This window comes from Alnus glutinosa, chromosome 4, assembly GCF_958979055.1.
Source record: "Alnus glutinosa chromosome 4, dhAlnGlut1.1, whole genome shotgun sequence".
Lineage (NCBI taxonomy): Eukaryota > Viridiplantae > Streptophyta > Magnoliopsida > Fagales > Betulaceae > Alnus > Alnus glutinosa.
In genome coordinates, this window is record NC_084889.1 from 3039177 (window position 1) to 3066975 (window position 27799).

Consider the following 27799-nt stretch of genomic DNA (forward strand, 5'->3'; position numbering starts at 1 on the left):
TGGATCAGCGAATGACTGAGCTAATACTTGTTCGAAAATCAGATTTCTGTTTGTTAATACAGACAGGTTAATCAGATTTCGGTTTGCTAGTACGTTTTACAACAAATTGGTCAATAATCCTAACAGTATGAAGTGGGTCCTGCTGTGCAACAGCTGCAATCCATTTGCTGGGGGTCTTTCTACGGTGACTCAATACCTTAGGTTTATCTTTTTGCTCCGTTTCCCATTTGGTATCCACCTCCCATTCCTTCGGGACCTGCATGTCAAACATACACTTTCATTCAAGACTAGGCTGGAACAACCCATTTGAACCAACCAATCGATCTAAACTCCATGCTATATTTCTTACCTCATCAACGGCGAGGGTGAAAACTTGAAGATCACCATTGGGTTTGATATGGAATCGCGTGAATGCCTTGTAATCGGCAATCCTAAGAGAGGAGAAGGCCTCATCATAGTGCAAGTTAAACCAGTTGATGCAGACGTACAAGTAGCTCCCAAACACAAAGGAAACTGCGGGGGTTGACAAGACCCAGAAATAAAGGAAGACACAAGCGTAATAAATTATGGCACCCCATCGAGACATGGATTCCATCCCATTGGCGCAAATATTGCTCCGCGCCACAGCCATGAGCTGACAGTAAATTTCATAAGAAGCATCAATAAATATGTTGGTACAGTTTCCGGTATGGTGTGAATCTGCACGTTCCTTTGATGTTCCCCACGCTTCTCAATGATTCTGCAAAACAACAAAAACTAGGGACCCTTCCGGGGGTCCCGCTCCGATGCCTAAGTTAGCTTCTGTGAGAGAAATAATGCTCTATGCATAAAATTGAGACTTTCGTTTATACCTGGGGTATGGGCCTATTTATAGGCATAGAGGTGGAGTCAAACCTGGATTAGGACTCCTGCTCCTTATTGATCTAAAACTGCTGTCCGAGTTCTAATTGGACTTCAATCATTTACTAGACTTCTAATTGGATATCTTCTTAGACTTCCAATCTGATATCTTCTTAGACTTCTGATCTGACATCTTCTTAGACTTCTGATCTGATATCTTCTTAGACCTCTGATGTGATCATTATTCTTATCTTATCATTATTCTTATATGTTTGGACCTATTTGACTTTTGAATCTTCTCTTTGGATCGGGTTGAGTGGGATTTATCCCCAACAGTTACCCCCCAATTCCCTTATCCGAAGCTTGCTTGAATAATGGGAATTCCATGTCTAAGGAAACCCGATCTTTGTCTCCTTCTGAAAACCTGCTAACCTGCAAAACCCGAGGGTTAAATCCGACCCCCCGAGAAGTTTCTTCTTGCTCTTGGCTAGGACTGATCCGAGATGCTCCTTTCTCTCGGCTAGGACTGATCCGAGACTCTCGGCTAGGACTGATCCGAGAGTTTTCTTCTTGGTCTCGGCTAGGACTGATCCGAGACTCTCCTTCTCTGCTAGGATTGATCCGAGAAGTTTTTCTTGCTCTCGGCTAGGACTGATCCGAGAGGCTCCTTCTCGGCTAGGACTGATCCGAGAAGTTTTTCTTGCTCTCGGCTAGGACTGATCCGAGAGGCTCCTTCTCGGCTATGACTGATCCGAGAAGTTGTTCTTGCTCTCGACTAGGACTGATCCGAGAGGCTCCTTCTCGGCTAGGACTGATCCGAGAAGTTGTTCTTGATCTCGGCTAGGACTGATCCGAGAGGCTCCTTCTCGGCTAGGACTGATCCGAGAAGTTTTTCTTGCTCTCGGCTAGGACTGATCCGAGAGGCTCCTTCTCGGCTAGGACTGATCCGAGAAGTTGTTCTTGCTCTCGGCTAGGACTGATCCGAGAGGCTCCTTCTCGGCTAGGACTGATCCGAGAAGTTGTTCTTGCTCTCGGCTAGGACTGATCCGAGAGGCTCCTTCTCGGCTAGGACTGATCCGAGAAGTTTTTCTTGCTCTCGGCTAGGACTGATCCGAGAGGCTCCTTCTCGGCTAGGACTGATCCGAGAAGTTGTTCTTGCTCTCGGCTAGGACTGATCCGAGAGGCTCCTTCTCGGCTAGGACTGATCCGAGAAGTTTTTCTTGCTCTCGGCTAGGACTGGTCCGAGAGGCTCCTTCTCGGCTAGGACTGATCCGAGAAGTTGTTCTTGCTCTCGACTAGGACTGATCCGAGAGGCTCCTTCTCGGCTAGGACTGATCCGAGAGGCTCCTTCTCGGCTAGGACTGATCCGAGAAGTTGTTCTTGCTCTCGGCTAGAACTGATCCGAGACTCTCGGCTAGGACTGATCCGAGAGTTTTTCCCTGCAAAAGAAACAACATCAACGGGTTCCTGGTCCTTAGACCGGGAACACTCCGATGCTTAAGTCAGCTTTATTCATTTATTCTGAAAATACTTATTCCCAAAATCTGGGGAATTTTCTGTCTAACCTGAATTAAAAATAAAAGTCTAGTTCTTTGCAAATATAAATACTAAAAAATAAAAGCAAGCCTGAAATTCCCGAGAGTCCTTTTTATGGGATCACGGGCAGATACTGCTGTTGCCTCGGCTCTCTATGCTGTGGGCTTCTGCTTCTTCGGTCCTCTCTTCTTTCTATGTCATCTCGGGGAGCATTCTCTTGATGCCTTTCGTCTAGCTGAGGACGGTCTCGGGGATAGTAATCCCGTGGCTGTTGATCTCGGGGCTGATAGTCCTGATGATTCCGAGGCCTGTTATTTCCTTGATGGTTCCGTCGCTCTCCCAAGAACCGAACCAACTTGCCATTCTTTTTGAATTCTTCTATTAACAACCTTAGGGTTACGCACCCCTCGGTGTAATGACCTGCTTGTTTATGAAAATCACAATACTTCCCTGCATTCCTATAAGGAGGATTACCTGGTATCTTTTGCGGTTCCCGAAACGCCGGATCTCTCTTGATCTCCATGAGGACTTCTGATATCTCGGCATTGAGAGGTGTAAAGTTGTAATCTTTGAACTTCTTTACCTGTCTCTGCTCTTCCCAATCAGCTTTCTTGAGTTCTTTCCTTTTCTTTTCTGGGGCTGTCTCTCGAGGTAGTCTAGAACTGGCCATAGACTTCAGCGTCTCTTCCTGATTGATGAATTCTTCTACCTTATCCATGAGGCCCTGCAAGGTACTCGGTTGCTTCCGGATCAACTTCTTCATCAAAGGCTCCTCGGGTGAAATTCCCTGATAAATGGCAGCAAAAATCATATCCTCGGTCGGATCTTCGACCGTAGCCTTCTCTCGGTTGAACCGAGCCATAAACTCCTTAAGACTCTCATTGCCTTGCTGGTGCAATGATAGCAAATATCCCGAAGGCTTCTTCCTTGTCCGGAAAGCCAAGAACTCCGTTAGGAATATCTTGGACAATTCCTTGAACTGATCAACGGAATTCGGGGGCAGCTTCCTGAACCAGTCTCGGGCATTCCCCGAAAGAGTAAGAGGGAAGGCCCGACATGCTACTTCATCGGGTGTCCCGTGAAGGTCTAGATGAGCTTTGAAATTCTCTAGGTGATCCAAGGGATCTCTGTCTCCTGCATAACTTAGAATTTGGGGTACCTTAAACTTATCGGGAAGCTGATAGTCTGCCACCCGTCTGGTGAAGGGTGAGTCTGTACCCATTAGGAGCTTGTCCACCATTACGGATCTGCCTTTGTCCTTTCTTTCCATCTCCATGTACGTGCACCTTCTCTCCAGCTCGGCAATAATTCTGCTCAGATCTCCTTGGCGGTCATCCTCCCTCCGAGGATTAATGTTGCTATTGTGATCTTCTTCCTCACGCTCATCCCTGTTCATCTCGGGATTGGGCTGTCTCGTCCTCATGCGTAACAATTCTGCATTTAAGTCTTCAATCTGGGCTTCCAACGCTGCTATGCGATCTTGATCTCCACCCCCCGGGGGAGGGTTCGGTGGAGGCTGCAAATTATTCTGAATAGCCGGTTCCTGTGGGGCCACGGGCTGTCGATTGGTCTGGCTTCCGGAACGTGTGTTCATCACCATGCTGGATCTTCTTTTTCTTTTATGAGGAACGAATAATCGTTTCCCACAGACGGCGCCAAACTGTTGGTACAGTTTCCGGTATGGTGTGAATCTGCACGTTCCTTTGATGTTCCCCACGCTTCTCAATGATTCTGCAAAACAACAAAAACTAGGGACCCTTCCGGGGGTCCCGCTCCGATGCCTAAGTTAGCTTCTGTGAGAGAAATAATGCTCTATGCATAAAATTGAGACTTTCGTTTATACCTGGGGTATGGGCCTATTTATAGGCATAGAGGTGGAGTCAAACCTGGATTAGGACTCCTGCTCCTTATTGATCTAGAACTGCTGTCCGAGTTCTAATTGGACTTCAATCATTTACTAGACTTCTAATTGGATATCTTCTTAGACTTCCAATCTGATATCTTCTTAGACTTCTGATCTGACATCTTCTTAGACTTCTGATCTGATATCTTCTTAGACCTCTGATGTGATCATTATTCTTATCTTATCATTATTCTTATCTGTTTGGACCTATTTGACTTTTGAATCTTCTCTTTGGATCGGGTTGAGTGGGATTTATCCCCAACAAAATATTTCTGGAACAAGGAGATCAGCGTTTCGCCCTTCTTACTGTAGAGAAATACGGTGTCCAAATATTAGGAACAACCGATTCTCAAGTAGTGCAACAAAGTTACACTAGTCCAAGGACTCACAACCAAAAATAAAAGAGAGATCAAAACTAAATGGAAAATGTACTTCTTATTTATGAAATAATACAACAATAAAAAAAACTTGGGTTGGATAACACTTGCACAAGATAGAAGAAGGTTTTTGTGGGATATGATGGAATGAGAGACTTGGAAGCATGCTTAGGGTATATATAAGGGTTAGGGAAGGGTTCTAGAGTATTCTTACACTTAACTTAAGAAGATAAGCATGACTTTTCATGTGACCAAGGAAGAACAACGAATTTGTACATGAAATGATAATAAAGTTCCTTGGGAAAGTATAAGATTGTATTGAAAGATGAAGTGGGTTGAAATTGTTGAATGAGGGTAGTGATGGTTAGATGACCAAGGTAGAAGATGGTAGGGTGGAAAGGTTAAGAAGGAAAGAATGACATGTGTCATCCATCATGTGTAAGTGAGTCCCTCCACATTTAAAATTACATTAATTCCTCACTACATCACTCAAAATAAGAAAATTAATAACTGTGGATTCTAGAAAATACACTTTTAAAATTTAACACTTACCTCTGGCACATCAAATGCAGACATGAGATACTTGATACCTGCCGGATAAAGGCCAAATGTCCATTGTTTTATATGAGCTAGAATGCGAGATGGTACTGGAAAGTGCCGAGGAAATACCGATCGGTACCACCAATATAAAGAGTCATAGCCTGATCAAGAAAACATATAGTTATATGTTTTGAGATTTTTTTCTTTCTCGATCCTGTCACTCAAGTAAGAGATCCTTAATCAACCCATTGTGTGTGTGTGTGTATATATATATATATATAGATTGTGACATAAATCGATCGATTTTACCTTATATAATTAAAGTGTGATGAAAAGTGAAAACGTTGTTTGAATGTAACGTTAACGCATATATGAGATAAAATAAGGAAAAACTTGCCTGAAGTTGCTAGTAGTCTATGCCGGACAAACGTCTCAACAACCAGTTCCAAAGCCAGCATAAGAACTAGAGCTACGGCCAGGTGCGCACAAACATGGAGAATTCCGATGATTACACGTGTCCTCCATGATACTTTGGAGGGAACAAATGCAATTGCTATAATCTGCAGTAGTATAGCACCTCCTAGAGACACATAAGAGTGCTCCAGCATGTATATGAAAGCACTCCACAATGTGCCAGAGAAACTCCACAAGAAACCCGAGAGTGAATCTACTTGACAGATGTGATCAAGCTTACACTAAAGATAGACAAACAAACAAACAAAATTAAACTTTATAGGCGGCCTGTTTAAGTTCATAAGTTGTTTCAATTCAAGAGATTTATAAAGAGAGGGTCCTAATTAATTTGAATAAGGAAAAATATAAAACATCTTCTTGCAGCTGAGTAATCGCGATTTTAATTTACTCAGTTTTTTAAATCTTAATTTTAACTTCTTTTAAGTTTTTCACCTTTCTCCCTTCATAATCGCCCAAAACTGCTTACGTGGCATTAAACGGGTTAATGCATAAGCAATTTTGTATATGCATGATTCAAAACAATATATAATTTTTACTTTATTCAAAAAAAAAGAAGAACCAAAAAAGAAGAAGAAAGATAGATGGAGTGGCCATTGAGCAACGGGGGTTGCTCATGTGACCACCCCAACGAAAGGGTGGCTCGTGCGGCCACCTTAACTAAAGTGTGGCTCGTGCGATTAACTCAAACAAAGTAATGACTTACACTGCCACTCTAAACATGTAGGATGAAGTCAACCCCTTTGATTGGGGTGGCCGTGTGAGTCACCACCTAGTTGGGGTGGCTGCACAAGCTACCCTTTTATTATAATAAAACATGACTATATATATCTTGTGTGACCAACCCAAACAAAGTGATGGTTTATGCAATCTCGTACCCCAAAAACAGGGGGTGAAGTCAACCCTTTGATTGGGGTGGCCATGTGAGCCACCGCCTCTAGTTGGGGTGGCTGTGCAAGCTCTCCTTTTATTAAGGGGTGGCTCCTCCACCTCTCTCGCTGATTTTTTTTTTGTTTTGTTTTGTTTTTTTAATAAAATTAAAAAAATATATATATATATATATATAACTGATGTGGAAAAGGTGGCTACCTGGAGCATTTTTGGACGGAACGAGGAAAGGGGAAAATACAAAAAACTGAAGAAGTTAAAAATCGAGAAAGTAAATTAAAATCGCAGGAAATTATTGTATATTTTCCCTTAGAATAATCATATGATCGGAGGAGAGCAGAAATTTACCTGTGGGAACATGGAAAAGACTAATATAAAATATATAATGCCACCCATAAAATCAAATTGCCAATTCTCCCTTCGGAAATTCTTAATATTTCGTTTGGCAAGCTGCACGAAATCAATATGAACACCAATCAAAATGGAATGCTATAATTAAGATGTCAAAAATGGAAAAAGAGAAAATAAATGTGATCAGCTTGCAGAAGCATATACGTACCGTTCTTGATAACTTGAAAGAAGGATAAGCGGATTCAAGCTTGTAGGAGACTCCATGAGATTGAGTAAAATCACGAAAGACATGGGTGGGATGCGCAAATGCTCCACCACAACCATTTACAAGTAGATGTTGCGCATAAACCGACTTGGAATCTGGAAGCTGCTCCGAGCTGTGGCGCATATAGTGATGTATGTCCCCAGCAATTCGAAGCTTACACCTTTCTTTCAAAATCCCACATATCAGCTCTGACACCAAATTATTATTTCTCGAACCACCATTTTCGTACCACTCAACAAGCCAATCCGGTTGGTGTGTCATGATGATCACACTCTCTTTCCCTCCAACCTTTATTAATTAATTACCCAATTAAAGTCATCATCAACGACCCAGAAATTAAAGTTCCAAAAAAGCTAGAAGATAAAATTCAATTAAATTAAAATTAAATACCGTGTCCCTGGCTAGTTTTGAAAAGAAATGGAATTGATCCCTGTCGATATCGGCGTCCAGTGCAAGATCAAGACCAAATACCCACCATCCTTTAGGAAGCTGCAAAGCAAAATAACTCTTCTTCTGAGGCATAAACCACCCCCCCAGCCATGCACCTCTTATGGCATATATTCCCCATAAAGGTACGAAGCCCATCAAACCAATCTGTCACGCCAAAAGAAATTAAATATATCAATTATATAAATAATTAGTCAGTTTCCAAGAACCCCTCGATCTCTTGTTGTGGGTGAAAATTAAGAACCAACTTCAGAAGAGGGTCAAGCTAAAAATTAAGACCAATTACGTACGTACCATGGTTTCCGGGAATAATAAAACACTGAGGTCCATCACCAGGCACCGCCGCCGCATCCTTGGCAATGGGCGGCTGAAGGGCATACTCGAAAGGACGAAAGAGGCGCCTCTCATAGGTGAACTCCGACGGATTAGGATACCTATAAATTATAATAGAAGCAAAATTTTACGACTTAAACATGTTTTACAAAAATAGCATATGACCATATATATATATATATATTGATATTAATTAGTATGTAGTAACGCTACACACAATGAGAAATTTATAGCTAGCAGACCAAAATTTAAATTGCATACAATTTCTTCTGCTCGACTGCGAAAATTTAACTTAATTTAGATTGCAGCTCATACATTTTAATGCAACTTAAAACAAAAATATATAAAAATACACAAAATACATAGTCGTATTATTAATGATCTTATTAATTATAACAATGGGTTCTTTGAACACTATCAATAATCCTTGAAAAGTATCCCCTCTTTAAGTAAGTGAATATTGTTGATGATGATTCGGTTATCTCGTAATGATAATTTGTCGCCTAAGGAATGACTGTCCTTAATTATTATGAGATATTGGACATGAGTTTGTGAAATATATTTAGCTCAAATTAGAGGTCTTACGAAACTGTTTGAAGATGAACAATTTCTAGTAGCATATATTCAAAACTCATAGACAATTAATTAGACAAAGAGTTAATCAAAGAATCTATATTCTGTATTTTGTGGCTAAGATGGCTCAAACAGTACTTTAAATATATTTGTTCCCATTGTGATTTTGCTCACGGGAGATAGCAGATTGAGTTTCATTATGTGTGAGGGATTTAGACAGTACGTAGATCGAACATGTGTATTAATGCTCTAATAGCAAGCACCACCAATTTACGCATATCCCTAGCAAGTGTTAAGGTAAGATTAGAAGTAACATAAATTTCTTACAAATTAGTTTGTATGAAATTCATACAAATCAATTAACATGTGTCCTTTTGAACAAATTAAGTCAAAATATGAATTAGTTAAAATTTCAAAGTGTCAAAATATGAATTATGAATAAAAAATATTCAACTTACGCAAGATCCCCTCCAATGAGCAGTAAGTTTCCACGTGGTAAGTCAAGCTCTGAATTACTAGTACTAGTGCAACGAATGGAAGGCTGAGCAAGTAGGCGTGCGACAGTATAGGTTGAGTTCCCACCATCCCCAGTATCAGCCATGAAATCAAACCATAGTTCTACCTCTTTACTAAATTGATCATATAAAAAATCGCCTTGTTGGGCTCCATCTTGAAACTGATTCGTTGCTGCCTGATCGAAAATGGGAGAAAGGGCCGGGGAAGATATGTAAAAAGATATCAAAACATTATGATGCAAAACCAGATAGTTTATCTTTTCCCTACAAAAACTACAAGGAGCTCATTAATTATCATTAGATCGAGGATATAAGAATTGAAGAGAGATCGAGTACTTATTTTATCATCTAGCTAGATCATAAAAGAAAATAAACATATATACTTAATTGGAAATTAGAATTAATACAACTGAATTAGTTTGTGATACCTGCAATATCCGCATGTCAAAGCGACCTAGGAAGATATTTACTGATACCATGAGGTCGAAAACAGTCTTATACAGATCAGCTGATGTTCTGCATCAACTTGAAAATCTAATTATATAACAAATCCGGCCACCCTCCAAAAAGAGAGAACTTTTTTGGTGGGGGGCAAAGAAATAACAAGAAAAGATGAGATCGAGGAGATATACAATACGTACGTACCCTGAATACCAGGGAACCATATCTAAGAAATCAGGCTTCTTATGATTTTCCTTCTTCTCGTATTCTTTGCCGTCTGACCTGAGCAAATTAAAGAGCTTAGAGAACACTGATCATCAGTCCAGGCAATCAGCTTGAGGTCATAATTCATGTGAAACTAAGCTACAAAACACTACTTACTCAAATGACCTCTCCGCTATGTAATTGGCAATGTAAAGTCCTACGAGTGTCGTCCATGACGAGTAGACGAGATAGATTCCTTCCGATGAACCCGTAGCCGACCCACTTCTAAATAACTGATCATATATATATATAAGAGGGAAAAGAAAAAAAAGCGAATGAAAAATCCAAAATATACATGTAGGTACGTAGGAAAATACAAGATGACATATGTAAGGAAAGTGCTATTTGTATTAAGACTTTATCCAATATAAATTAGTGAAAACTGCATTTACCTCCTCAAATTAATTTCTACTCTATTTTTAATATTCAAAAAACTGTAAAAAGTTGCAATTGATTCCCTTTAATTATCTAGCCCTTTCATTTAATCAACCCATTCATTAGTATTTTCTGTTAAATTCAACAAAAAAATATGTCACATGCGATACAATTGAGTAAAAAATTATTAATTAATAATGGTTATTAGCTGTATGTACCTCGTATATAACCAATGTTCGCCCGTAATTGTCCCACATGTAAAAAAGCGGATAATAATAGTTACTCGCAGACTCAACCGGACCAAGCCAAGATGAGCAGACATGGTCTTTCAACTCAAGCTGTGTCTCTCTAGAAATACACAGCAGGCTATACTGACAACCTTCAAACATGAACATTATCAGAGTTTTACATTATAAAGGAATTAAAAACTCTACAACAATATGATATGAGTAATGTTATATATACATCACATTTTTATCTCATTTTATTGAAGTGTTAATACAACCGGTTTTTCAATTTTTTTTAGTTTTAACAATGGCTGATTGACAGTTACACATTAATAACGTAGATAAAAGAGTAATGCTAAAAATTATATTTTTATTCCAAAACTATCTCATAACAGTAATTGTACGTTTGAGATTACTAGGTGCAGGTAAAATAGTTGTAAGATAATAAGGTAGTTCTTGGATTAGTATATATGCATGATATGATACCAAAAGCGTCTCCAGGACTTACAATAGAGAGTTGGAGAATGGTCCACATATCTGGCCACTTTCGAGCCTCACGTGAAAAAAAGTAGCGAAGGCCATCAAAAATAGTGTGGAAGAAAAGAAGACAGAGAATTGAAGAGGCAAAAGTTGTCAAAAATAGAGACAAATTCATTCTCATATACACTCCCATTGACTGAGAACTGGGAAGATGATAGACAGCTGCTACTAAAAGCCAGGATACGTACCTACAAAACTCAATTTCCAAAAATTACAATGATTAACACACATACATATACATGAAGTAAATTAAACACAATCATCATCATAAGATTGAGAGTAAAATTTAATTACCACTTATTGAAATTTGAATAGCTCGGTTTCCCTATTAATGGCTGGGAAAAGAATTGAACCCAAGGCTGTAAAAAGATGAAGAAGGATCCAAACAAAAAAATGTGCACAGACCACATTACAATGCTGTTGTCATCGGTAATTAGAGTATGCCTGATGTCGAAGCAGATAAAAAAGACGCAACTCAGAAGTGCAACGACTACGGCATGACGTGAAAGCTCAGGTTGGTAAGGGTATGTGTCGCTTTTCAATGTTCTTAGAAAACCAGCCCCAACCCTCTTCATCTTCTTGAGGGCCTCCATTAATTAAATTGCTTTCTCCTAGTCTTGCAGTACTAGATAGTTCGTGTTCCTTGATGATCACCTGATTCAGCATACGGGCAGGCTTCCGAATTTTGTGGAAAGTACGTATTGCTATAAATTAAGACAAGCACTACTCCCAAACACAACTTTAGATAAAACCAAAAATATTTAAAAGCATTAAAGAGAGAGAGAGAGAGAGAGAGAGAGAGAGAGAGAGAAGAATATTCCAAGTACTAAAGTTTTAATTGGTGAGAAATTATTAAACAAGAAATAAATGAAATCAACGGTCTCAACTCTCAAAGATCCAAAAACAAGTTCATGAGAGAGAGAGAGAGAGAGAGAGAGAACTTAATTTAAATATGAAAAGCTTGGTTTTTTTTATTTTTATTTTTTTTGGTGGGGGTTATGAAATGGTGGGTGACGATTGATTACGAAAAATAGCAATATATTGTACAGATGAAAGTAAATATACAACTAAAATAACTTAACCGACTTGTGCCTAGATCTGTATTGTTTTTTCCTCAATTTAATCCATTCTTACTTACAAAGAAAAATTAAAAATTAAAAGTTTGTAGTCTAATAATTGATTTTGACCGCCATCGAATAATATGTATAAATTTTAGTAAATATAAATATATATATATATATTAGAGTATTTGAGTTTTAACGATAAACGTTATATATACTGTCTATGATAGCATGTTTAGCCAAAATACATATAATAAATGAGAATACCTAGGATGGGCTACTGCATCCAATTAGAAGTTGATAACTCATAAAAACCTAAAAATTACAATAAAAATTTTATAATTTTACAACTCATAAAAAATCAAAAATTAAAACAAAAATACAATAAACATGAAAATACCAAATTCACTACTCATCTCTATTCTCTCTAATCCATTCCGGACCCTTGCCCCCTCCAATATTTCTCATTCTCACAGCCCTCAAGGCTTCCGCCTGCTTCCACACCAGCTCTACAGGCGACTACAGCTTCTTTGTTAGTTTTAATTTGATTACGTGTTTCAACTTACCTGCACCCAGAAGTCAATTTCGCTCTGGAGCATTTCCGGGAACTCTTCTTGCACCGACGTTCCCAGCATATGACCACACTTTGTCAAAATCTGCCGGGTCTAATTTTTCTGACTTCAGGTCAGTTGCTTCCTTAATACCAGTCTTCTTAAGAGAGAAAGGGTCCGGCGGAGGCAAGGATCAACTGGACAGACGACCACATCGGCAAAATCCGGCCAGATCTGTATCGGGGTCGTGGTCGTGGTCGGCTGGTGTGTTGGGCAACAGTTTCAGATCTGGCCATTTTTGGCCGCTCCACATTCTGGCAAAGTTTTGTCGTGGCGGTTGGCGGAATCCGGCGGCGGGTGGAGCTGAACAGGTGGCGGATTTAAAACTGGTTGGACTCTTTAATTAAAAGGAAAAATATTGAGTGCTTTTCATCCTTAATGTATTTTAGTCTTTTAATGATTTGTCAATGAAACGATTAAACATGGATGATTATGTATTTTTGTGAATATTCCAGACAAATGGAATCAAACCGAATAACAGAAGCAGAAATTCATGCAGGAAACGTACGGTACAAAAGCATTGGCAAATCAAAAAAACAATCAACCAGCCGGACACCAATTATAAGGAGCACAATCTCGAAAATGAAGAAAGAAATTCGTGAGATATATAGAAGGATCGGAAAGAGAGGCACCTGCGAGCTCGAACAGTAGCTAGCTTGGCAAGGAAAAAATTGAAGAGCAATGGCATGGAGAGACTAGACTATTTATATATAAAGAAGAATGGGCTGACGTTAATGTTTCATGAAGTCCGACATTTTTACAAATTCTACGCGCTTTTCTTTTCCTTTTCTTTTTACTTTTTTTTTTTTTTTCAAATGTGATATCTTCGTTGATAAGAAACCCAAAGGGTTAACATTGAGCAATACATTTCCTACGAAAAATATTATAAATAATATATGGAATTTCTTCCGACTGTATATTATTTATGACATAAGTTATAGTCGCTTAAGATAGAACATGAGCTGTTGAGTTTGTCTCTTTCCACACATGAATCATTTGAGAGGACCTCAAAGAACACAATTCAAATCGGATGCCTTCTATGAAATGCCCAAATCTATTGAGGTCAAGACTTTCTGAATTGATCTTGTTAACAACCTGCTACACATCACCTTCAAGGATAATATCAAACATCTCTAATTCCTTAATGACAAGAATTGCGTGAAGAGCTGCCCACACTTCGGCCATTGTAGGATCAATGCTAATAGAATGGGTGGTACTCTGAGCGGCCAACACATTCCCTTCGTTGTCCTTAGCAATAGTCCCAAAACCAACTCGTCCCAATTTCTTATAAAGGGCCGAGTCCCAATTCACTTTGAATATTCCCCAGGGAACCAACTCCTCCCAATTACTTATCAAGGGCTACATCCCAATTCACTTGCAACCGACATAACCTGCTGAATAGTACGGGAAGGTTGTATGGTCTCTCCACTTTCAAAGTATTCTCCCTTTGGAAATCCTCAGGTGAAGCCTGCGCCTTCTGAAGCACTTCCAAGGGGTGTTTGAACATTCCTCCATGAATATATAGTAGTATTCCTATGTAGCCAAATATTGCGTGCAAGAATGACCATCAGCTCTAATTCTTCTTTGGTGCACCTCTCACTGATCAGATCAGCAAATAAGGTCTGAAAACATTTACCCATGCCGCAAGTCTTTTCGAATTTAATTGGTCTGCACCCCCACACATCTTATGCTGCCGGGCATTTCCATAGAATATGGGTAACTAATTAATTCTTCCTCTTGAATACAAATAAGACACTTCATATCAGGCACGACCTTCCGTCGAAAGAGGTTGTCTTTTGAAGGTAGCAAGTTATTGCTAACTCGCCATAGAAACATTTTTGTGATATTGGGGACTTTGTAGGTTCCAAATGCTCTTCCAAACTGTAGACCCAATCATGGGGTTCAAACAAGTGGCGGAGCCAAAATTCCAATTGAGGGGGGTTAATTTTTTTTTTTTTTAATGAATAAAAAAAAGTTGAACAAAAATTAATTCAAAATATTAAAAAATATAACTAACCAAATAAATAAACAATTCAACAAAAGTTATTTATTGTTTAAAACATATAAACAATAGGACGGTAATGAAAAAAATATATATATATATTCTTAGGCAAGAATTTTTTGACAGGTTTGCTAAATTTACTTCGATATGAGCTCGTTTAAAAATTTGATTGAAGTTCAATAGAATTATTATTGTTCTCCATAATATTATTAGGTAACTAGAATAATATATTTCATACATACAATTAAAATATGTAACAAAATATATATATATATATATATATATATATATATATATTTATTTATTTATTTATAAACAATTAATTTAGAAGAAAAATCTAAACATAAAAGTTTAATCAATGTAAAAGTTTAATTGGGTATCTGAAATATGTTTAGAAAAAATTGATTTGAATTGATACGAATAGTTGAAGGCTTACAACAGGAGAAATATTGTAGAAAGAATTGTACGTTGGGGCATATTACGATTCTCTAATCGCAAATTCATTCTCTTTCACTTTTTTTTTTCTTTTTTTCTGATTTGTGAAATTCCAGTATATCTGTACAGGCTGTATTTGTTTGGTTCCAGACACGGTGTTGCAAATTACCAAGAGTTCAAATGTAATAGACTTAAAGTTGGCCGAAATTTTAAAAAAGAAGAAGAAAAAAAAGAAAAAGAAGAAGGTAAAAGTTGGCCCTTTATTTCATGGGCTCATGCTTTTTCCTTTTCAGGATTCTTTATCGTTGCCTTCAAAGTCTTGTTTTATTAAAGTTTTTCAGTGTCAATGTGATATATACTTCTGAAAGAAAAAAGAGCAGTCGATAGTAGCTCAAATATCCACATTTTATTTTATTAGAATAGACATTATCATAACTTGCTTTGTACTAATTTTTGTATTTTATATTTAATTGTAGAGTATTATTTAATTATAAAAATGGAGTTGGAAGGACAAATTCGTAGTGCTGTATGCGGATGAAATAAGAAATGATAAAATTGAAGAAAAGAAAGAACAAAAGAAAGCAAAGGAAATTGAAGAATAGCAAGGCAAAAGAAAGCATGGCCCACAAGAAAGAAGACTTCTCTCCTTGTTTTTGCACCAAACTGCGTGACTCAGCTCACAACTGATAAGCTCACGTGAACAAGCCCATGTGTTTCAATAAGGAATAAGAAATGAAAGGCGCTGCAAATTATGCAAGCGGGCCAAGTCGTAGCTGGAGTGAAGCACAGATCGAGAAAAGGCAAATGAAAAAGAAAGAAAGAAAGGCGCCAAACTGCAGGAAAAGAAAGAAAAAAGGCGGTGGAAAATAATTCCTTTCTTCAGATAAGAGAACAGTAGGAGGGAGCTGAGTTCTCTCCCGCACACGGAAGCACGGCAGAGGAATTTTTCTCAGTTCGTTTGGCCAGACTCTCTCGCACAGTAACGACAAGCCGCAGCAGAATAAAAAAAGAGGAGCAGAGAATTGAGCAAAGGCTCCATGCTAGAAATTTGTCCTTAATATTCAAGTTGTTTCTTTTTCACATCTTTTTATTTGTACCGTACTAAATTTCAAGCTAAGGAAAAAGTCTAGTATTTTTTTTTTTTTTTAATGTATTCTTAAGATTATTTTATTTGTTATTCTTTATAAATTAATGATTGAATATTGGAGATGATTTTTATTTGGAAGTAATTTCATGTAACAAGTTTATTTTGATTCATTATGATTTTTGTTTATAGCAAATGCTTACTTTGTTTGATCTGTTATGATTCAAAAATATATTGAATACTTAATTTATCGTAACATGTTATTATAATTAAGTTTTTATCAACCCAAGTTTATTCTATATTTTATTTTTCTTTGCGTTTAATTAATTGTTTTATCTTCTGATTAGAAAAATTGATTCTCTATCTAGTTGAAAAAAAAATTATCTATATATATCTCAAAAAGACTTGATAGGTTGTTAAATGGAACTCTGAAGCCTTAGTATGTTCCATCAATATTTTCAAGTCTCACTTTTATTAATTTAGTTTAGCTAAGTTAATTTTAGTTTATCATCTCTCAATTAATGGAGAGATTATATTGCTCTACTTTTTAATAGAAAAATAACTCAATTTAATTTTTTTACAATAATAAAATTTTACTTAATATCTACTATTCTTAATCATGAATCAAAAATTTATTACTTATAAAAGTATGCATTTGAATTTGCATTCTTTTTTAGCAGCAGCGGTCTAAACGGGCCACTTCACGCGTGCAATACCCAATGTGAACAGATTAAACGACGTGGATGATTATGTGCATATTCCAAGGAACACGGAAAAGAAACTTTATACATGTTCCACATTTGAAAAGGCACAGACAAATGGAATCAAACGGAAGAATAACAGTAGCAGAAATTCATGCAGGAAACGGTACAAAAGCATTGGCAAATCAAAAAATAATCAACCGGACACCAATTATAATTAAGGAGCACAATCTCAAAAAATGAAGAAAGAAATTCGTGAGATGAAGGATAGGAAAGAGAGGCACCTGCGAGGCTGCGAGCTCGATCCGTACGTACCTAGCTTAGTCGGTAAGGAAAAAATTGAAAGGCAATTGCCTGGATATATATATATATATATATATATATATAGGGAAGTGATTCCTATACACCAAGTTACAACAAATGTACAATACTCCTTCACATGGGGTGGGCTCCACAGTGTGTGGGGCCCACCCCATGTGAAGGGGTGTTGTACATTTGTTGTAGGAGTGATGTACAACTATCATTATTCATATATATATATATATATATATATATATATATATATATATATATATATTAAAAGAAGAAAGCGTCGGACTTTAGTGTTGACTTGTCTCATCAAGCCTATAGTGCTGCGACCACTCGATCGCCGGCCACTTTTACGACACCATCGGATTATCTAAACCTAAATGCGAAAAGCATTCAGCTTAGGTGTAATGTCACATGTTATTGAGCTGTAGCCGAATGGATATCTATTTTATTTTATTTTATTTTTTAATATATATTTCTCTCAATGGGTTTTTGTCTCTTTCTCACTTAGCCTTTCACCGTGATTTCTCACGTTTCACATCGCCTCTTTGAGCTAGAGCCGAATGGAGGATACCCTTTTTTTTATTTTTTTTCTTCTTTTTTTTTTCCTTTCTTTTGTTTTTTTTAATATTTCTCTCGATGGGTTTTGTCTATTTCTCACTTTGCCTTTCACCATGATTTCTAATTAATGTTTCACATTGCCTCTTTTTCTCTAGTTTCAAATAGATTATTTTAATAAAATAGAGAAAAAGTATAAATAAGTTAGTGAAATAAGGTGTTGAAAAATGATTAGTTAAACTAGAAAAAAAAAATGGGTTTTGATTAACCAGTTTACATAAAAATATGCCTAAACTATTGAGAATACTCTTAATTATTAAAAATTAAGTAGTATTAAAGGAGTAATACTACATATCATCCTTGTATTTTTTTTGTTTCTCTAAAATTGATATGACTCTTAAAAATACTATTGGATCAAAATTTAATAATCTATCATAAATTCAATGGTAATTTTCACAATCACATCAACTTCAAAAAAATAACACAAATGTAATATGTAGCATAACTCATATTAAAGGCTTTAGGAGAGGAGTTCCGCGTGCATTCAGAATCTCAAACCTAGCTTGACACTATTTGGCTTCTAGTAGTTATCTTCTTCTCTTCTTCTTTTTTTTCGTTTTTTAGCTTTGCCATACACAATTCTACTCACATGGGTGCGACCCATGTGGTAGGTCTCACTCACATGAGTTCAATTCCATGTAAGTCGTATAATTATTGTGTATGATTATTATTGTGTAAGAAACATTTTTCATTCTTTTATTTCGTTGTTGAAAGGAGTTGGAATAATATAATATACTTCATTTGATAAAATAATTTTTTTTCTCCTTTTTAAAAAAAAATAATAAAAATAATTATTAACAAATATTTCAAAATACTAAACACTAAAAATTATTTTTATTTTTATATTTTATCAAAACTTTTTTTCCGAACAAAATACATTATATCCTTTAAAAAGAACTATCAAACTGCATGAACGAATATTCTATCATGGGCATCTGATCATTGACTGCGCGAGAGGAGTGGGGTGTGAAAGAAACAAATTTTAATATAAAAAAACAAAAATCATTTCGCATGGATCATGTCATTAATTTCTTACCAAAACTCGATGACTTGTATGCAAGTGGACTAGTTGTAGTAAATTTAAATAATATTCGGATTCAACGCCAAGCTGACCATAACTGTCGTCACTTTTTTTAAGTGAAAGTTTACTTTTTCCCACAAGCCAAGAGCAAGTCAAGCTCCAGCAAGTGACGCGCGTCAATCCTTCTCTAAGAAGTAACAAGTTTTACTTCATGATCAAGAAAAGCAACGTGGCATGTTGCTTCTTCTACACCATATAAACAAAAGAGGGCCCACCAATAACTTGTTAAAATCAAGTCAAACATAACACTAACAAGAATATACGTGAAGCCCTCAAAATGGAGGAGGCGGTAATTAGGACTAGCGGTTTCCAAAATGCATTGAGAACCGCCACGACCGAGAGGATTAGAACAATTCGTGTGTGGTTCAGGATTCTGACCAAATCACGCAATGCGGCACTCGTTCCACTCCTGAGTTTCGTCTTTATTACCTTGTTCGACATTCGGTGTACTCTTAACGACGACAACAGCGTCATATGGCGGTCTATGCATGCCTGTTTGTTGGCATTCTTCTTTTTTTTTTTACAGCCTTGGGTCCGATTCTTTTCCCAGCCATTGACAGGGAAGACAAGCTATATACAAATTAATAAGTGGTAAGTCTTACTTTCAATCTTACGATAGCTAGTTGAACACTATGGTATGAGTAATTTTTGGGAGTTCTTTTTCAGGTATGCATCGTGGCTTTCAGCAGCAACTGCATATCATCTTCCTATGAGAATGAATCCGTCTTTTTTGTTGACAACTTTTGCCGCTTCTGTTCTGTTTCTTCTTGTCTTCCACTCCATTTTTGAAGGCCTTCGCTACATTTTTTCAAGCGAGATTCAAAAGTGGCCAGACAAATGGACCGTTCTCAAGCGTATATGGACCATTCTTAAACTTTCTGCCGTAAGTCCTGGAGAGGCTGTTGGTATCTCAATATATATATATCATGTTGTAGATCTTTTCCCTTTATAATATGTAAACTCTGAATACTTTTTCATACTTTGAAGGGTGTGAGTGTAGCCAGCTGCGTTTTTCTGCGTCACTGTAGAGAGAGACCACTTGCAAAAAGAAGCTTTAAGCAGGTACGTCTACAACCATTGAAGAATCCTTTGAACACGTACAAAAATAACAAAATTATGTACGTTTGTGGTACATACGAAAATTTAGCTGCCACATGGCCCTAATTCTTACATTTATCGAATATTCTGTCGATCTCACCTCTATGAAGTTCTGAATGATTTTGCCCTTAATTAATTAGCAAATATAATTTCGACGGGGAATTTTTTCCTATATAAATAGTTTGGATACTAGCGGCTATTTTTATCCATACTTTTATCATATATACGTATAATTCCTTTCTTTTCTTTTCTTTTTTTTGTTCTCAGTTAACAATCAGTTGGCTGCCTGCGGGTTCACCGGATGAAGTCTTTCATGCCTTCTTGTTATGGTCAGTTGTTATAGGCATTTACATGGTCAATTATGTAGCCAAGAGGTTATCAACGTGAGTATTATATATTTTGTAGCTTGACTTTATGATGTGCATGATTTTTATACTTTTATTTTTGAAACATAAATTATTAGGATTTAAAGATCTCTTGCTTGGAATATTATGAGCTGGACTGAGATCGAGTTCTCTTATGCTCTTTTGGCCAGGTCAGGGGAAGAATCTACGAAGAATAAGCAAATGAAGCCTGACTTTTTAGATATGGTTCCCTGGTACTCAGGGTACGTACAGATATATGTTTCCATTTTTTCTTTCTTTCTTTCTTTTTTGGGAGAAGATTTTTAGGGTTTATGCTCTCTGTTGATGGCTATGTGTTGCAGAACATCAGCTGACCTATACAAGACTGTTTTTGACCTCCTGGTATCAGTAAATGTCTTCCTAGGTCGCTTTGACATGCGTATATTGCAGGTATATATATATATATATATATATAGTCCTACATATATATATATATATACTTGCGCCTATTATACATATTCATGATACCATTAGGTTATTGTGTCCATCTTCAGGCAGCAATGAATCAGGTTCAAGGTGTGCCAACAGATAAAAAGAAGGCTCAAGATGGAGTTCAACAAGGAAATTCTGTTTATGATCCTTTTAGTAAAGAGGAAGAACTATGGTTTGATTTCATGGCTGATACTGGTGATGGTGGGAACTCAACCTATACTGTCGCACGCCTACTCGCTCAGCCTTCCATTCGTTGCACTAATTCAGAGCTTGACTTACGACGTGGAAAGTTACTACTCATTGGAGGCGATATTGCGTAAGTTGACAATCCTTATGTTTTTTTTTTTTTTATTTTTTTTTTTTTGTTTTTTTTTTTATGAAAATCCCTATATTTAACTGCTTCCAATTACTTGGAGATTTAATATTCCTCGTTGGATGGGATATCGTCTAAATTGACAATTCTAATATAAGATTAATTGGAAAAATTAAACAAAACATACCTCTCTCAAACTAACACCTAATTTACAATATTCCACCAAACTATGAATTACCTCAATGTTCTCTCTAAACTACCAAAATTTCTCAATGTGTTCCAAATGAATGAAAAAAAAGTGGTGACAGCCCCACGGTTTTTTTTTCCGAATTTTAAGAGATATTTTTGTCTGTCTTAAAAAAATAAAAATAAATGAAAGAATGTTTGCCTTTTAACAGGACAAAATGGGTACATTATTGCAATCGGTAGTAATTTGAGGGTGAAGTACATTGTAAATTGAGTGTTAGTCTCATACGTGTATTTTTTCCTAAAAGATTTTATGATGTCTTTCAAAAATATGCAATAAAATCTTGCTTCTTTAATATTCTGTATAGCATTAGTAATTATTTTATATATTTTTTTAACATCTTTTGTTTGTTTAATTAATGGATATATATTGATGTTGAATTATAGGTATCCTAATCCGTCACAAATCACATATGAAAGACGCCTCTTTCTTCCTTTCGAGTATGCTCTTCAGCCACCACCGTGGTATAAGGAAGACCATATGGCTGCTAGCAAGCCTGAGGTGCCTCATAGGGTGTCAGAGTTCATGCGTAAAAAAAAATGCAACAAAACGAAATACCAAGAACAAGCGATGCCATATGATGGCCCTAGATGTTTTATCATTCCTGGAAACCACGGTTGGATTGAAATCTTAATTTGAAATGTCTCTGTTTTTGTGTCTTTATCCGATCATTTCAAAGCCCTCAAAGTTGGTTGTCGTTTAGAATGTCATTTTGTGCAATAATATAGATCTATATATTTTTTGCGTGACAGATTGGTTTGATGGGCTTCATACCTTTATGAGGAATATATGTTATAGGAGCTGGTTGGGCGGGTGGTTTATGCCTCAGAAAAAGAGTTATTTCGCTTTGAAACTTCCTAAACGATGGTGGGTATTTGGTCTTGATCTTGCACTCCTTGGTGATATCGATGTCTACCAATTTGAATTCTTCTCAAAACTAGCAAGAAAAAGGGTATTTTTCTTACTTTTCTTTTTCATTTTTTCGATATACCTTGGTGAGAATATATTATATATGAGTGGATAATATTGGTTGTGGAGATGCATTTGTCTATGCACGAGTTGATGATAGCGCAAAAAAATAAAAATAAAAAAATTAATTATTGAAGATGATCATATGATTAGGCCCAATCAGTCTTAGGCAGTACTTTTGGCCCGTTTTGCTTCTTCTTTTCTGAATTCTGTTTTTAGATTACAAATTCAACCAGAAATCAATATATATTTAAACATGTTACCATATTTAATTTAAAAAATTAGTTGATAAAATTAATTTTTTTTTCTATACTATATTTTTTTTTATTTAAGAAAATCATATCACTAAAAGTATAAATTTCATTTTGCCAATGTCTTTGTCTTTGTTTTTATGTTTTCTATTCTCAAAACAAATATATTAACAAAAAATTCAAAATACAAAACATTTTTAAATTTGTATTCTTTTCTTATTGAGTGATTTTTTAAAAAAAAAATAAAAAGAGAGAGATAGAGAGGGAGAGAGAGAGAGAGAGAGAGATGCGCTTAACTTTTATAGAGATAGGTAAGAGCTGACTTATTGTTTAAAATTTTACAAAAAAATAATAATAGGGTATCTGGAGAACCACCTCGGTGTTGGTCGGGGTAGCCACTCTAGCTACCACCCCTCGATCTCCTGAGGGTGTGGTCACATGGCCACTCGATCTCTTTTTCTAATTTCTTTTTTTAATTTCTTTTACTAGTAAGGCTCTACATTTGTTTGAATTTGTCAAAATAAGCAGTTGTACTATATAGAAAACTTCTTTATTTATTTTTTAAATGTGGACAAACACTCCCCAAAACCCATTAAACAAACATAGATTTGAACCCGGCCAAAGGAATTACACCGGGTGCAATACATTTTTTTTGTGGCCATTTAATTCATAATTCTTTTTGTTGAATGATTTTAACTAGCTAGTTGATTTGAGCAGGTTGGAAAGAAAGACTGTGTGATCGTTATTACGCACCAACCGGATTGGCTTCTTAATTGGTATGAAAATGGTGATTCTAAAAATAATGTGTCAGACCTGATATGTAACATTTTGAAAGAAAGGTGCAAGCTTCGAATTGCCGGGGACATTCATCACTATATGCGCCACTCAATTGCTGGTCAATCGGATGCTTCTGTTTCTTCTGATCTGCCTGACAGAAAGCCTCGGGTTTATGCACAACATCTACTTGTCAATGGTTGTGGCGGAGCGTATGTCCATCCCACCCATGTCTTTCGTAATTTTAGTAAATCTCATGGAGTTTCATATGATTGCAAAGTCGAATACCCTTCTTTCCAAACTTCAAGCAGGGTAATTTTCCTTCCCCTTTTCCACTCTCCCATATTTTCTTTTGCTTTTAATTTGGTTATAACATTTTGTTTCATGATTTACTGCAGCTTGCGTTAAGAAATATTTGGAACTTCCGAAAGGAGAATTGGCAGTTTGATAATGTTGGTGGCATTATATACTTCATATTGGTATTTTCTATGTTCCCACAGGTGAATTAATTGCTCTTCTCTTTCTCTCTTGAATTGAAACAACTTAAACGGCCGGGCCTATTGATCAGTTGATTATCTTTCCCATATTTTTCGCTAGTGTGAGCTCGGCCACATCTTCCAAGTAGATTCAAATTCGGATTTCTGGAGGAGTTTCTGTGGGACAGTGTGGAATGCTTTTATATACATGCTGGAGCACTCTTATGTGTCTCTGGGAGGTGCTCTGCTACTGCTTACTATGGCTATTGCATTTGTTCCCTCCAAAGTTTCATGGAGGACACGGATAGTGATCGGAATTCTCCATGTTTTTGCGCACCTGACCGCAGCTCTAATTCTTATGCTGGTGTTGGAACTTGGTGTCGAGGCTTTTGTCCGCGATGAATTATTGGCAACTTCAGGTGGGTTTTCCTAATTCCATCCCATCTTTACATTCAAAATCACAATATTTTCTTGCTTGCTATGGTTTGGAAGCTGGCGTTAAAATATAAATTAAATGAATAAATTTATTATTTTTATCAATTTAAATTTTTGAAATAAATTATGATTTTGACGTGATATTTATTTTAAACTATGACTTCCACAGTTTACTCTCATTTTAGTTCATTATTAGCAGCGTTGATAATCAATCGTTGTAGTTGGAACTGTATCATTTTCTAATATTTTATTCCAGAAAAATCAACATAGATTTTTTTTTATTCAATCAGGCTATCACTCGTTATACCGGCGGTACCAATCAGTAGAAAGCAGATACTTTCCAGTTTCAAATGGCACTCGAGCTCGAGTAGAAGAATGGACATTTGGGCTTTATCCAGGATGTATCAAGTATCTCTTGTCTGCATTTGATGTGCCAGAGGTAAGAATATATGCTTCTTTCTTCTCCTCCTCCTCCTCTTCTTCTTCTTCTTCTTCTTCTTATTATTATTATTATTTACTGAGGAACATGCATGCATTGATATGAAATTCACTTTCAGCTCATGGCTGTGACGAGGAGCAACATTTGCAAGAATGGGATGGAGTCTATCTCTCGATGGGGTGCCATCATATATTATGCTTGTGTCTTCTTCTATTTTTGGTTCTTATCGACCCCATTTGTTTCCTTTGTGTTTGGGAGCTACTTGTACGTCTGCATCAATTGGTTTAACTTGCACTATGACGAGGCCTTCTCCTCTCTTAGAATTGCTGATTACAAGGCATTTACGCGATTTCATATCAAACACAATGGTGATCTTGAAGTTTTCACCCTTGCCGTTGATAAGGTAATAAATTTAGACTTAATTTCCACTTCAACTTAATTTCCTGTTTGAGATAGCTAGGGTTGAGTAAGGCTCACAATTTGTTGGCGCGTCCGGTGTTCTTCGCGTCATTTGAAAAAGATATGAACAGTAGAATAAACGACGTCAACCAATTGACATAGCTGAGTTCACGTCGTATGCCAATATAATGCAGTCAAGAAAAATATTTAACGTCGTTTGTAGTCATTGTTTTCCGTTTTTTTTTTTTTTTTTTTTTTAATGTTGTTTTTGGTTAAAACAACGCTAATATAGTTTTTTTTTTTTAAAAAAAAAAAAAAATTAAAACTCATATTTTCCTTCTTGTTTCTCATCAACCAAACAGAAAAATCAAAACCAAAATTTACAAACCCTTATCTGTTTGCAACAGAATTTTGGAAACAGAATATGATTCTGATTCTACTTTTTTTAAAAATAAATCATATTTTTATTCAACTTTTTTAAAAATAAATTATATTTTATTTAACTTTTTCTAAACAAATTATATTTTATTCAACTTTGTTTAAAAAGTCAAATCTCAAAATTTGCAAACAGAATAAGAATTCAATTCTAATTTCAAAAATTCAATACTCAAAAAAAACACTGGCAGGTGAGTGGGATGAGAAAATTAAACTATATAGTTTAGGAAAAAGTACACATAACCCCCTCAAACTATCACTCAATTGTCAATGTACCCCATAAACTACCAATTGTGTCAATGTCCCTCCCAAAACTACCAAAAAATGCCAATATCCCCCCTAAGACTAACAAAAAGACAAAAATGACCCTAATTTTTTTTTAATAAGACAAAAATGTCTTCATAAATTCAAAAAATTAAAACTAAAACTAAAAAACTTAAAAAAAAGCAAACAAAAAATAACTGAAATTTATTTTTTATTTTTTAAAAAAAAAAAAAGAAAAAAGAAAAACCAGTTTTTATTAAATTAAAAAACGAAAAAGAACAATTTTTTTTTAAAGAAAAAAAAAACGTAAAAACAAAAAAAAAACTGAAATTTATTTATTTTTTAAAAAATAAAACAAATGAAAAAAAAAACAGTTTTTATTAAATTAAAAAAAAAAACAATTTTTTTTAAAGAAAAAAAAACGAAAAAACAAAAAATAACTGAAATTTATTTATTTATTTTTTAAAAATAAAACAAATGAAAAAAAAAAAAAAAAAAAAACCTGTTTTTATTAAATTAAAAAAACGAAAAAGAACATTTTTTTTAAAAGAATAAAAAAAAATTGACAATTTTTTTAAAAAAAAAAAAAAGAAAAAGAAAAAGAAAAAACAGTTTTAATTTTTAATTTTTTTTTGGAATAAATTTTTGTTATTTTATATTTTTTTTAATAATTTTTTTTAGTTTTTATTTTATTTTAATAATTTTATGAAGGGCATTTTTGTCATTAGGGGGACATTGACATTTTCTTGTAGTTTAAGAGGAGAGATTGACACAATTGGTAGTTTGGGGGGTACATTGACAATTATGTGGTAGTTTGAGGGGATTATATGTACTTCTCCCTATAGTTTAATACGGGTTACGTGGATCACCTACATATGGGCCGTTTAAGTAAGTTGATGTGGGGATTGACCTGTTTATTAAACGAGTTAATTTGGGCTAATCCAAATGGACCTAAACCCATGTTAAATTTCTACTGAATTTGTAAGTCGTATCAAAAATTAAGATGAAGAACACTTTTACTGTTCCTACTAACCGTTGGAATTAAATGAAGCCACTGTTTTAGCATTTCTGAACTGATCGAGACTGTTGAACTAAAATTTCAATGTGTGTAATTGCTGCCCCTTGTTGATGCGTAGATCCCAGAGGAGTGGACGCTGGATCCTGAATGTGAGAAAGAGCAACCAGAAGAGAACAAGTTGAGCCACGAGAGAAAGTTTCCGAGCAAATGGAGGGCAGCCGCTCCGTATCAGGACCCTTTAGACACTGTCAGGATTATTGACCAATTCGTTATTAGAAAAAAAGATTAAAGATAGGCCCGATAGCAGGCAGCGCCAGCACAGCAGAAGACCAAAGCTAATTTCTTTTTTATTTTTATTTTTTATATTTATATTTATAACTTTTTCTTTTTCTTTTTCTTCTTATATTTTTTAATTAAATTGGACGCATGTCTCTATCTGATTGGATATGACGTGTCAGCAACATTAAGAATTAGACAAAAGTAGAGGTGTAAAATGCATTATATGGACAGATTCCGTATTCGCAATCTGCTGAGGGCAATTTTAGTTGCAAAATCCGTTCATAACTGCACACGGGCATGCATATAGTTTTTCTGTACTAACCGCATGCATGTGACATCCTATTTGCATTTTGGGTTTTTTTTTTTTTTTTTTTTTTTTTTTTTTTAACTATCGACTTACTTTATATGGGCCTTTTTTTTTTTTATAAGCTTTTTAGATGGGCTTCCAATTTTTGAACTAAATACACTTGTAAAATTGAAACGAATTAAATGCACTTGTAAATTATAATATTAAAATACAAATTGAATTGTTAACATTGAGCAATAAAAGTAAATTGAAATAAAAAAAAAAAAAAAAAAAAAAAAAAAAAAAAAAACACAAACGGATTGCCTCCAATTGCGTTGAAATAATGTTCATAGCTGGATAGTAGATACACAATGTCAATTTAGTATTTAGTAACATTTCAAACTATCAAATGACGTCATTTTGGGATTAAATTCTAAAACGACTTTTTATTATAAGACAAAACTAATTTTATTTATATGGGTAAGTAGAGGT

The 27799-nt window shown here is 35.7% G+C and overlaps 3 protein-coding genes and 1 pseudogene across 3 annotated transcripts; 1 reads left to right on the top strand and 3 right to left on the bottom strand.

Annotated features, from left to right (window-relative positions):
• LOC133867159 (uncharacterized) lies at window positions 1-10492 on the bottom strand (annotated as a pseudogene).
• On the bottom strand, window positions 2472-4557 carry LOC133867337 (uncharacterized). The gene is made up of 2 exons (XM_062304067.1): window positions 2851-4557; window positions 2472-2668 (listed from the first exon to the last, which is right to left on the bottom strand). The coding sequence occupies exons 1-2, from the start codon at window positions 3974-3976 to the stop codon at window positions 2574-2576; spliced, it is 1221 nt and encodes a 406-aa protein (XP_062160051.1). The 5' UTR covers window positions 3977-4557; the 3' UTR covers window positions 2472-2573.
• A 214-nt stretch (window positions 10493-10706) lies between the features above and the next one.
• Window positions 10707-11476, bottom strand: LOC133867158 (uncharacterized). Its single transcript, XM_062303855.1, has 2 exons — window positions 11181-11476; window positions 10707-11074 (listed from the first exon to the last, which is right to left on the bottom strand). The coding sequence occupies exons 1-2, from the start codon at window positions 11459-11461 to the stop codon at window positions 10762-10764; spliced, it is 594 nt and encodes a 197-aa protein (XP_062159839.1). The 5' UTR covers window positions 11462-11476; the 3' UTR covers window positions 10707-10761.
• A 7786-nt stretch (window positions 11477-19262) lies between these two features.
• LOC133865656 (uncharacterized) lies at window positions 19263-27160 on the top strand. The gene is made up of 15 exons (XM_062302079.1): window positions 19263-19282; window positions 19455-19689; window positions 19776-19850; window positions 20154-20269; window positions 20422-20493; window positions 20593-20680; window positions 20785-21038; window positions 21669-21898; window positions 22035-22234; window positions 23220-23588; window positions 23675-23776; window positions 23874-24171; window positions 24478-24626; window positions 24745-25029; window positions 26861-27160. Exons 1-15 carry the CDS (start codon window positions 19263-19265, stop codon window positions 27029-27031), a joined length of 2664 nt encoding a protein of 887 aa, XP_062158063.1. The 3' UTR covers window positions 27032-27160.
• Window positions 27161-27799: the final 639 nt, after the last annotated feature.

What these genes read in the sequence shown, in the direction of transcription:
- LOC133867337 (XM_062304067.1), bottom strand. Translation starts at nt 3,976, where the DNA reads ATGGTGATGAACACACGTTCCGGAAGCCAGACCAATCGACAGCCCGTG. An exon ending in GGAACCGCAAAAGATACCAG is followed by an intron (nt 2,669 to 2,850) that starts GTAATCCTCCTT and finishes CGGAATCATCAG; the next exon opens with GACTATCAGCCCCGAGATCA.
- LOC133867158 (XM_062303855.1), bottom strand. Translation starts at nt 11,461, where the DNA reads ATGAAGAGGGTTGGGGCTGGTTTTCTAAGAACATTGAAAAGCGACACA. An exon ending in TATTCAAATTTCAATAAGTG is followed by an intron (nt 11,075 to 11,180) that starts GTAATTAAATTT and finishes TGAGTTTTGTAG; the next exon opens with GTACGTATCCTGGCTTTTAG.
- LOC133865656 (XM_062302079.1), top strand. Translation starts at nt 19,263, where the DNA reads ATGGCGGTCTATGCATGCCT. An exon ending in CAAAACTAGCAAGAAAAAGG is followed by an intron (nt 22,235 to 23,219) that starts GTATTTTTCTTA and finishes TGATTTGAGCAG; the next exon opens with GTTGGAAAGAAAGACTGTGT. An exon ending in TATTTTCTATGTTCCCACAG is followed by an intron (nt 23,777 to 23,873) that starts GTGAATTAATTG and finishes ATTTTTCGCTAG; the next exon opens with TGTGAGCTCGGCCACATCTT.